This window comes from Echiichthys vipera (genome assembly GCF_963691815.1).
Source record: "Echiichthys vipera genome assembly, chromosome: 19".
Lineage (NCBI taxonomy): Eukaryota > Metazoa > Chordata > Actinopteri > Perciformes > Trachinidae > Echiichthys > Echiichthys vipera.
The window spans coordinates 27581304-27593590 of record NC_139844.1 but is presented as its reverse complement, the minus strand read 5'-3'; the positions used below and the strand labels follow the sequence as shown (position 1 = coordinate 27593590).

The window sequence follows — 12287 nt, the reverse complement described above, 5'->3', positions numbered from 1 at the left end:
TTCTTTGTTCCTGGTAGGTCTTGGTACAGTATCTACCGTTGCCTGTCTTATATTTGGCCTGTTGCCTGCAAAGAAGGAAGTCTGCACCTTAGTGGAATGCGTGCTGCACTGTGCTTGTCTTGTTGGAGAGGAGAGGTGTGGAAAAGTTTGGTATGTTACCCAATAAAGAGCATACTACTCAGTGGAGTTTTGAGGAATTTTGCCCTCACAGTGCTGTGCTATGCTTGGCTCCTCGACACAGTGTGTAAAGTGTGGAAAACGAAACGACACATTGAAAAGTCGGATGATGAATGCAAGGTCTTTATATATTTCTTCAGCGTAATTGCAACAACATAGAAACCGTAGAGCACTGCAGTACAAAGTAGAATGAAACAGACACTGGATGTTGCTGTATGAAGTGACGCGAGGCGAGTGGTTTCCCTTTTGATAACGGGCGCCTTCATGTCTCAGTCGGATTAGTGCACCATGTTGAGTATAGAGACATTTCAAAGCTTCGAACTTTTAAAAAAAAAAGAGAGAACAGACAAATAAATACTGTACAACACCATATATGTAATACTAGATTCAGAAATCACAAAATAGATCATGCTTCCCTCAACAGAACACTGGATATATGCACTTCCATAGAACAATGCAGCATTTCTGGCGAGTTTCCCTTCACACATCATCAACACACGGCAAACACGAGTACATTTTGTATATATATATATGTACAAATACACGTGTATGTATATATATATACCTTAAATAAAGTGCCTTCCTTTAAAATTGGTGATTCCAAAGTGTGAACGCGTGTTAGCATGGACACATGTGGAAGCAGAATTCCTGAATAAAAGGTTTGGAGCAAACGTCCGTAGAATTAGACTGGATAAAAAGGGCAATTCCTGGAGTTTTAAGGTATTTAAATATAAATTTAGCACTACTGCCAATGTGTTCTGCCTTCAAGTGAGGTTTAGAGCAAGTACAGCTACTAAATCTATTCTTTATAGTGTATCTGCACTATATGTTATGTAGGTTAGGTAGGCTAAGGGCTCCAACGACATGACTCCTCAGGAATGTTTATTTGAGTAGGAATGCCCTTTCTGTCCAATCAGATTCTGCACATAAACCCAAAGACCCTAAGCCAACAGCTTAAGCAGAAGTGGTATCTTTTCACCACGCACAATGCATTGACAATTATTCCATTATAAGGGATCCAACTGCTCTCTGAAACTACACAAAAAGCAACATCTGTTCATCAATTACAATCTGGATTTGACATCCGATACCCTCCTATTTCAGCTTTACCCCCAATACGCTTCGTACGCGTTCCAATCGTGCTCCGCCGTCGAGGTAAATGAACAAATGTGTTTATCATGGTCAGTTAGTCCCCCTGAGAACATTGTAGAGATCTATGAGCGCAATCTGCTCCTCGTAGAACTTAATTTATCCTGCATTTGCACCCCAGAAACTTAGGAGGCTGGATTTACACAGGCACCAGCAGTCTGATTTTGAACTCTTTGGCACCCAGATCATATCTTCCTGGCTGTGAAAGTGTGAGGAAACACATGAAATCAATCTGTGTGACAAAACATTGGAAATCAAATGTGCTGTTCTTGTACCAGTAACAGCTAATGGGCTATTCTCCTAATTCTCACGAGCAAGCTGGATAAGGAGAGCAGAATGATTCACATCCTTTTAGCTTACTTCTCTGGTTGAAATCCCATTTTACTTCTAACAACTATACTACTAATTGTAATGCCCCCCCCCAAAAAATGGCTGAAAAGTACATTACGGTGAATGCATGTGGCATCTTTTGGGTTTACTGATGTCCTGTTCCCCTTCATTACCTTTGTAAAACCTGATTTGATATTGTAGCAGCATAGTTGGGGTAATCATCTGTTGGACTATTCCCATGCATGTGTATGTTTTATCAATATAACCAGCCCACATTCATACATTTCCTAATGTGAAACTTACAAGAAGCATGATCAGGATGTTAACCATACGTTGCTATTGTCAATCAGAAGCGCTCCGGGACACCATCAAAAAAAAAGCCAGTGGGTAGACATCATGCTTACACGCACCCAGGAGAGTGTACTGAATATAAAGAGAGAGAGCTTGATGTTATGCCAGATGTGGAACAGGTTGGCAAGCGATGGGAGAACACTGCATTTTTTTCCATTCTTGTAATTCAGTTCAGTTCAGTTCAGTTGAGCCTGATATCAGGACGCCGTGCCAAATCCTAACTTGAGACAGCCACTCTTCACAGTCACACCTAAACCCCACAAATCTCCCAATCACAAACGTGCACTTCATCTGAGTCAACGCATGACGCATGGTTTAGATATAATATTTTATGACTTTTAAGTGGGCAGTCTCCTCTCAAATTAGGATTGGGCCCTCTGACTCTCTGAGTGAAGTGGTAGTTTTGGCTGTGGCCCCTCAGTACTCTCTGGCCTCTTCCAGTTCGTTCATGAACACGTCTTCATGGGGGTTTTCTGGGCAGCTCAAGCCATTATTAGGTGGCCGCACCGCATGGAAGCGACTCCAGTCTCCCTTGCACAGGATCCAAGGCAGCACATCCACTTTGAAGTGCAGCTCAGGTGAGAACTCAGTGCTGATCAGGTTCGGCGTGCCTGCGCCTTTACCCCGCGTGATCAGCCGCCCACGATCGCCGTAACAACAGTGCTGCGCCGCGAGAGTAGACGAGTCGCCGGAAAGTGCTGAGCGAATGCAGCTGCGTGCCGATGGCTTGTAGATGTCCATCCGCTCCTTGGGGCCACTGGCATCACGCCAGCGGAACTGCCGCCCATGGTTCTCATCGTAGACACTGACCACAGTGTACGCCACTTCAGAGGGGAAGGAGCAGGGGCAGCTGGGCAGCTCAGACAGGACCTGGTGCAGGTACCTCTGGAGGAACTCACTCTTACAGTTGAGCCACTTCTCACAGCTGTCCACATCTGTTGGAAAGAGGACAGCAACACCACAGAAATACATTATGTTACAGTTATTCATGGTAGCACTAAATCCTATGTGACAAGCCAGTTCTTCACTTCCTTTTGACAGCATATTAGTGGCATGTTACCATAATCCATTAGCCAAGGGGGTTCCATCATCTATACCTACAACTAGCGTTTACTATATCTGACTCAGTATGCTTTGTAAAAGTGTGGACTTTACAGTATCAACAGCTGGTAGTTAAAACAGCAGTTATGGAGGATTTCCCGGTAGAAAAACTCACCTGTCCCAAATGGCTCTGTGCCATTCTCCATCTCGAAAGGGAAAGGCTCCACAACAGTGTTGACATCGCCTGCAGAGCGGAGAGTGGTACATTAGCTGTAGATTACAAACCAACTGGGAAAAGCTGAGTAAAAACATCTCGTTACTTTTACATCGTAGAGTGGAAATGTAATCTCACCAGGACACGGCTCTAGGTCACACTTGGATGCTTCTGTCAGAGTGCAGGAGTAGCCACAGGACTTGGTCCTCTTCCTCTCACCGCTCCCACACGTCACTGAACAGGGGGACCAGGGAGTCCACTCGTCTGTCTCCTTCTCTGTGGAAAACAAAACATCAAACATAGTCAGTGGCACATTTCACGTGGATCGACTCTTACTTTGCACTGCTATGAAAATGTATCAGATTTTATTAAGATTAAAGCACAATATCATTTACACAAAGAGAGGAATACAACATTAAAGCATGGAGTTAAAAGTACAGTCACAGGATCTCTACATCTTCAAAGAGGTGATTAAGATTTTTACCATAAAGCACAACAAAGCAATACACTACTACAGTTCTGTGTTAACGTGAACTCAGTTTGTATGTACTTCAACAGTCTTATCCAGAATAGACCTTCAAAGTTTCTGGGCTGTCTCATTCCATATAAATGACAATTTTCTCCTGGTCTAACCTTTTCCCATGCAAACCCATATTCTTTTTAAGAAGGCCTCAGTGAAATTAGAGAGAGGGAAGCTGTGCTGTGGCTGTCCGCCTCCGCACCATGTTTCCTTGTGGTGTTAATAACACTGAAAACAAGTCATTCTTGATTAAAGGCGAGGTGGGTGCAGAAATACCAGCTTGGGTGTAGCGAGCACCCAATTTGACTTTGTGGGCGCTGCCAACTGGCCATGTGGCCATACGAGAATGAGGTCTCAGGAGAGTCTTAATTACAGAAGAAGCTAAGGCAGACATCTTGATTTATGTTCACCGAGCCTTTAGATGTGACCACTTAATAGGCATTGTTGCTCGTATGGGCTACGTGCACAACAGATCAAATCTATAGATTGGCCAAACGGATATGGGAAAGGTTAAAGAGTAAGAATGAGCTACCTGCTACTTAAAGATTACAATAAAACAGAGGTTTGTGCTTCAACAACAACCTTCAAAAACCAGAGAAAAACAAATGGGTCAATGCTGCACAGATTTGTATCTATGGGAAATGTCCCTGAAGACTGAAAGCCTGAGGCTGTGGTGAGCCCATGACTGCGCTCTGATCTACAGTAGGACTCACACATTAGCCTACCCACTGCCTAGCCCAGCAGACTTTCTTTCATTCTGTTTCAGTCTCTCTTTTCCATTTTCGCTTCCCTTCATTCACCATGTACACCTTTCTCTCTAATTATTTACTATTTAATAAGTGGTGGGCGCGAGCTGAGACACAACATGTTTTCCCACCAGAGGACGGCAGAATTAAGAGGAGAAACGAGCTGTAAAAGTTATGCAGAGCCCTGAAAGCCCCCCGAAATTCTTGAACTGGCTCAAAAGGCTGAGCCGCAGAGGGCAGTGAGGGCCGCCAGGGTCTGGGGGGGGGGGGGGCCCATGGGGTCCCGGGGAAAGATGAAAGGCCGGCCGAACGGCCCCTGTTATTCTGTGTTCCAAATCTGCCCTCTAATTGTCCACAAGCAGAGGACTGTTTTGTCCCAGGGAACAGTGCCGGCCTCACGCTGCCATTAGCGAGCGCATCGGACCCATCTTCAAACGGCAGGCCTCTGCGACCAGCACGACTAGTGTCGACTTCAAAGTGCCCGTAACACACAATGCCCTGATGGTCGAGTGATCATGCTGCCTGGCAGGCTGGCATCGCTTGGTTCTCTCTGACTGTGAAGACAGTTATCATGCAGCCTTCCCAACTCACTCTGTTGTCCTCTCTCCCTCGCTCTCTCTATCCATATTCCAGACATTCCCATTATCTCTATCTGTTTCTTGAAATGATGAATTCAGTAATTATATTTCCCTACTTTCCCCTTTTGCATTCTTTTTCTATGGTAAAAACCCGCAGGATAACATTGGGTAATTCTTTAAAAGCCATAATCAGAGTGATGAAGTCACATCTAACATAACTTTGTGGCTGTACTAGCAGAGAGCGATTGTACCACTTGGCAAACCTTACCATAGTAGCTCTGCATTGGATCCCAGCCTTCGTTCCAACGCGTATCCCAGTCCCCGCCCACTCCGCTGGGTAAGGGCTCTTCGCTGCCGTAATCCAGGGAGTAATCCCCCTCCTCTTCCTCCTCGCCAGTTTCCTCCACGCCTGAGCGGCTGTTGCTGTCCTCGCTGGAATCGGCGTCGGTGTAACTCCAGAAAAGGGGCCAGAAAAGCTTCTTGCCTCCAAGCCAATCCACTGTGGAGGAGGGTGAGGAGGAAGAGGAGGGTAGCCAGTCTTTTTCCTTGGCCAGGTCCATCTCTACCTCCATCTGGGGGTCATCCACCACCTCGATGGTCACCTACATAGAAAAAGAGAGGCTTTCTGTCAATCTGAAGTAACCCATGAACACATTCATCTGTGTAACTGATATGATGACTGGTTTGATCTTGGGCAGTATCGATATTTGGGAAGCTGAATAACTCTCTCCTTAAAGGCTAAACGAGCAAACTAAGACAGGAAATTGTACTTAGAAACTTAGAGAATTACTTATTAAAGGTGAGTAAAAGACAATAACATACAAAAAGCAAATAAACTCAGTATGGCTTTTGCTGTAATATGTCGTGAAATACTTGAGTTACGAGCTCTTCTCAAGAAATCGACTAACTCAGATGGGCAGACTAGTTTCTTAGCGAGCGAACGCGCTCCCCTGATCTACGTTAGCCAGCCAGACGTGAGCGTGAGCACTCAGCCAACCGAAGCATCCTCTCAGGGAGAGAATGTGAGCGTCTATTCTGGATAACTACCTCTCATTACCTCAATATGACTCATCCTAGATGCTACAGCGCTTCCAACGGCCCACTTCAGATGATGTGAAGACCAGGCAACAGGGAGACTACGGGGGAAATCTTTTTCTAACTGTTGTGAAATTAATCTCTGACAGCTAGGAAAAGACGTACGAAGATCGAAAATGCGTTCATCTGTCTTGGTTGAATATATCTGTGTGTGATGATACGGTACATCTGGTCTATATGCTAGACTTCTCAACAGCTTCTGTACTTGATGGAGACGTCATTATGTCCTTGTAACCACATCCTGATTACACTGACCAGAGCTGGAGAGGATAACTGCCCTGACATAAGTTAAACAGAACAACTTTTGAACTTTTGTGGTCGGTTTAGAGGGAGATGATGAGGACTTAATGGCTAACACTTATGATTACAGAGCCTGTTTTTTCTTTATTACACTTTAATTAAATAGTATAAAAAAAAGAGACACAGCCGGGTCGCTAAGATTAGACTAAAAGACACATAAAAAATGTTCTCATTGCATGAATGGTTTTAATTTGACCCATATTTGAATGAATAAGGCAGTCTAAGAAACTCAAAGGCTGCACATCCCCAAATATGTGCGAGTCCCTTCTCAAGACTCACCTGTATGTTGGGGTTCTGTGAGTTGATGTCAGCATTGGCCAAGTCTGGAAAGTTCTTCAGGTCCAGGATAAAGGGTTTGGTCTCCTCCTCAGGCTCGGGCTGTGGGAGAACACCAACGGAGCGGTGCTGGGGATGGGACCATCTCCTTTGGTGGCTGTGGGGCTCAGGCAGGAGACTCTGGACCTGGTTCTGCTGCTCCAAAGTCTCAGAGACGTATTGGACACCTCCACTGTGAATCGGGTGGCCGTGAGCCTGAAAAGTACAAGTTAAGATGTGAGATAAAGAGTTTATCTGGACCGGAAACCGTAATCTAGTGGAATGATGCAAGACATTAAATGAGCAAAGAAGAAATGGACGACAGGAAATGCCTTAAAGTCAGATTTCTGTATCCATGCTGAGTGTGTGCAGGTATCACCTTGAGTAATGTAAAGAACAAGGGCACCTGAGACAACGGAGACACATTCAAACGCCAGTAGCTACTTCAGGGCTTGTGACAAAAGAAGTCTCCTTCATTTACAGTGACTCATTGATGAAATTGAAAACAATTAGTGCTCTGTTTCCACGAAGAAACCTGAAACCATCTACCACGTTGTAGCTTGGTCAGCAATTCCAAAAAGCCCCCGAGGCATCCAACTAACCAGCCAAGTGACCAACCAGCCTTCGTTTGTTTCATTCATTCTTCTTTTTTCTCTTTTTCCCACAACAGTCATGGCATCCAGGCCGTGGACAAAGAGGGGCCTGTGCCAGAGAGATCCTCTTTTAGCTTTAATGAGAGGGCCTGGGAGGCGTGGGACCCCTGGGCTGGTGCGAGCGTGTCTGAACCTGCTGTGCTGCCGCCACTACGACCGCCACTTCAATTGACCTTTCAGATTTTACAGTTACTGAGCCCAGCAGTAGGAAATGTTGATCTCTGGGATTAATGGTGATACATGGGGACATCATAATGGTGGGGTATTTTAGATATATGTACCGTATCTGGAATACTGACACTGAAATTGGATTTTCGGTTTGGTCGGACTCCCCAGCGTGCAGAAGTCTGTTTCCTGTCTAATAGGACACAGATCTATTTCATGCCTCACGCTGGTCACATCTAAACTCCAAACCCTCTAACGAAGCCGTGTCTGTCATTCACACATGTCTATATCATCCTGAAAACGCTAAATTGGCTCGAGCGTATGATTTGAACCTTGAGATTCGACCTGAGCCAGTCTGTGGTCGGCTCAGAGCAAACCAGTCTCAGTCGGAGGGATGAAGATGAGAAGAAACCAACGGCCAAACGGTTGATGATTTATACGTATGGCTCCTAGAACAGGCCGTACTTTTCACTGGCTGCCTGTGATTGTCCCATAAAGAAGTTATGTGGTCGGTCAGATTGGAGCATGTGAACACATAATGCCTGTTTAGAGGAGAAGCCCGTCAAGCATGATAAATGATGGATGAAGAGAAGTTGGCCCCCACCCCAGATAGCTGTAAACTGGTGATGACAAGTAGATCACTTTTTTGGCATATGGAGCCCTTCTCTCTATCACCGTATACACTGCTGCAAATACTGGAAGTAAACACTACACATACGCTATTGCAGTAAATGCAAATTCACCATTTTTCACACTTTTTCCAGGAAAACTCAACGCTCCATTAAAACAGACTAATTTAAGCAATGCTCATGTTACGTTTATACATACAATAGTGCAAGTAGTGCTACAATTTGACAGGATAGTCGATTTTTGGTCGATATACACACATATTTTTAGGACAACATTTCAATTTGCTGCTGTTTATTAGTCGTTCAATTAGCACAGAACGGTACAAAGTGTCGTAGAGGAGGAACAAGAGCTCGCTGGGGAGGTTTCCATCTCATCAACAGTCCCCCGTCGTCTCATCAGTGTCTTCAAAGTGGTTAAAGAAAATTTCTTCTTATACTTTTTTCAATGAAAAATGACCAAACATTCCTCAGCTAAGCCTCATTTGCTGCTGGTCTCTGTTTAATGTCTTTGTCAAAGGAGGATATTTAGATTTTGCACCATTTGCACTGACAAAACAAGATATTAGAATATGACCAAAATATGGGTCAATATGACCAAAATCTTCTATTATTTCATATCTCAATGAGGATATTTATCATGTTATGGTTTGTTTTATTATAGTATATGAAATATAAGTTTAGAAATAGTCTAAATATTATCAATTATCAAATGTATGTGAAATAACCTTATGGTAAAGCCCATTGTTGTGAGTTAAATACTCGACAAATGAAAGTACTGAGTATTTTCTTACTTTATGACGAACTTTAGTGCAAAAGGAACGTAACATGCAAGGATCCGAATGTAAAGCGTTGTCCAGGGGTAATGACTTAGTTACATTTGCAGCTGACAAACATTAAGAGCCAACTCTTTGAGCAGTGTCCATGTTTAAAGGTCAATTTATTTTCCATAAGAATTCACAAACGCCATTTTTCCCTTCCATACACACACGTAGTATGTTTGGTATCTATAGCACGAAATAATACTAATAAACAGCTAACGTTGCTCTCTCAGTGAGCACAGCTAGCAGTAAAGGCTCATGCTTCAGCTCCTCTCCTCGCCCCATGTTGCCCTGTTACGTGCCTGTTATTAACACCAGTGCATCACTGTCAAATCTGACCAGCGGTGACAAAAATCGGCCTTTCACACCCACATCCATTCCAACACCTCTCCGCTCACGCAGACACAGACGGTCCAGAGTAAGGAGAGAGGCCAGGCCACATACTTTCACACCCTCCTCATCTCGTCTTGTTACACATCTGGATCCTGTATTCTTTCACCCTGTATATCACTCTCCTCCTCTTCTCGTCCTCCCCCTCATTCTCTCTGATCCTACTCTCCTCCTCTGTAGCGGGGCGCTTCTGATCAAAGGCCTGATGGCTGATGGCATGCAGTGTGCTAAACAGGAAGACTATCTGGATGTAGTGGGGGACCTCAGCCTGGTCCGGGGACTGCTTCTCTCTTCTTAACAAACCTTAAATCCACCCTTCTGGCAGTGAATTGCGTCCTCCTTTAGACTTCAAAGGGCTGGGTCCATTTTGAGCTACTGTCATTGCTACTGCTGAGGGTGACACACATTCAGGTCAGGGAGAGGAGGTCGGGAGACTGGATGTAGGCAGCAGGGGGTGAGGTGAGGGGCAGGGACGGGTTCCGGTGGGGGCAGGCTGGGAAGGCAGGCTGTGTGGCAGCCCTGATTTATGTGCCCGCAGATATCAAAGGCCTCTGCACTTGGCTGTTTCCAAACCATTACACAAGAACAATAAACTATGGACGCTCTTTGATCGCCATCTTTTGCAAATGCAAACGGGATAACGAACGCATGCCTGGTGGAATCGGGGTGAATGTGGAGGTCGGGGTGGGAAGTGGAAGAAACAAAACAGTCAGGGCAAACAGGTCCCAAGATTTAGAAAAGAGGCCACTTCAACGCAAACCCCCCCCCCCCCCCTCTTCTCCTTCTCCGTTGAGAGATGGAGGTAAAACCGAAAACAGGAAATTCCACATTAACACAAAAAAGAGCCAATGTAAACAATCAGATGAATGACACTTGACCCCAGCTCCAGTGTGAGGGATGCCGAGGGCTCGCCTTATTCTGGTTACATAAGCATCTCGTTACGGGGCACCCGCTTTACTGAGCCTCCCCTCCTCCTCCTCTCTTCCTCCGCTAATCTCTCCTCTCCTCTCCATCCACCACTTACGGACACGCACCCAGCAGGTCACAGGCAAAGGCACGGAGTCACCAACTGCAGCTTTTTGGTGAATGAAAATGAACAGTCACACAGCAAGACTCTTTTTTTTATCATCTCCTCGCTAATCATTCCCTTCTCCTCTTCCCTCCCTCTCTTTTCCTCTCAGTCTCGTTTTTTGCTTTGACATCAATCAGACAGATGATGAGAGAGAGGGAGAGAGAGAGGGAGAGAGGGAGAGAGGGAGAGAGAGAGAGAGAGAGAGAGAGAGGGAGAGAGAGAGAGGGAGAGAGAGAGTCCCAATAGGGCATCCATGGGAGGCCACACAAGAAGGAGAGTTCAAAGGCAAAAACTGAGCCCTGTCACAAACGCACACAAACAGACTTTGATATCCAAATATGTCCGTGTGTAACACAAACATTCCCATGGACACACCACACATTGCGCGGCGTGTGCGTGTGCTTGGAGGGAGCTCGGATCTATTATAGCAGGGTGGACTTCCAGTGATGGCCAACCTCACTGTCAGGGCGCACAATTAGCACCATACACCAGCCCCATGCGAGGGAAATATGCAGGTTAATGTTAATTACGCTTCACTCACCAGCCAGAGAACAATGGGATGGTCCGATTTGAATATGAAGGGGCCACAAATAAATGATGCACCCCTGGGCTACTGTACTATAACACTGCACTATAGACGAAGAGGATTTTTAGTAAACAAACGTGTATATATGTTAATGTATGTGTGAATATGTGAATATGTGTTAGTTTATACTACTTTATAACATTTTTCAAAAGCCCCTAAAGGCACCTGATGCCAGTGTCTGTTGTACCCATAACAGTTGGGCTATGATCTTATTCAATATTAGGACTGAATGTAGTTTATTTTCAATCATATCGCAATTTTCTTTCAATGTGCTCCACATGTTTAGTTCTTGTTTCCTTATATTTGTAAAATACTGCCAATTATATCACATTGGGACTATTGGTCAACATGAATGAATGATGCATTAAGTAACCCAAGAGTTTGGTATTTCACAAAGATGCACTTATTACTTGACATAATCACATTTTGTGAGCAGCAGGTGTGATTTTAGGACTTTTTGAAACTTGTTGCTGCAACTTGATAAACTTTAAAGAAGATGAAAAAAAACAGGTGGGAAGAGCAAATACAGTCAGTATCTGTAAGAAACTCACCTTGTGGGCAGCGTTCTTGTGCCTGGTGGGAAAGCCTATCCCCAGATGAACCAGGAGGATCGAACAAATCACGAGCAGCGTGTGAAATCTCCTCGCGACCTCTTGACGCATCTTGTCCGCCTCAAAACTCCTCGTGAAGATGCGTAAAAAGTACTTTTGGAGGCTTTTCTCAAACTGTTCTCCCTGACTTCACGCACCGGTTGGGAAGAAGCGACTGATATCTGGCTCTCCCTCCGTTGGTCAGCAGCTTCGTCTCCCGGCGGAGGAAGTTCCCGGGCCTCGTCGCTCTCGGAGTGTCGCGCTTTATGGAGATGCGCACCCGCGTCCGGAGGTATCCCGCGCGCTTTCCATATCTGGCACCGGCGCCTCGCGCAGCAACTGTCAGTCCGTATGTGGCTCGAGCTCAACGCGTCTCTTCCCCATTCAAAAAGACACACAGTCGGAGGAGCTTTAAATACCGGAAAGAAGTGAAATACCCCGCGCAGAATCTCTCCGTGCGCACCGGCGCTCGCTCATTCGACTACACTTTAAACCGTGAGTCACTCCGCCGTGGGTGGGTGGGTGTTTTTCTTCCAATACATTGACATCTGGAGTTCATAGTGTGCCG

The 12287-nt window shown here is 45.3% G+C and overlaps 1 protein-coding gene across 1 annotated transcript; it reads right to left on the bottom strand.

Annotated features, from left to right (window-relative positions):
• Nucleotides 1-351: 351 nt before the first annotated feature.
• ism2b (isthmin 2b) lies at nucleotides 352-12285 on the bottom strand. The gene is made up of 6 exons (XM_083933722.1): nucleotides 11681-12285; nucleotides 6781-7032; nucleotides 5375-5708; nucleotides 3401-3538; nucleotides 3224-3292; nucleotides 352-2942 (listed from the first exon to the last, which is right to left on the bottom strand). Exons 1-6 carry the CDS (start codon nucleotides 11789-11791, stop codon nucleotides 2425-2427), a joined length of 1422 nt encoding a protein of 473 aa, XP_083789848.1. The 5' UTR covers nucleotides 11792-12285; the 3' UTR covers nucleotides 352-2424.
• Between the last annotated feature and the right edge of the window lie 2 nt (nucleotides 12286-12287).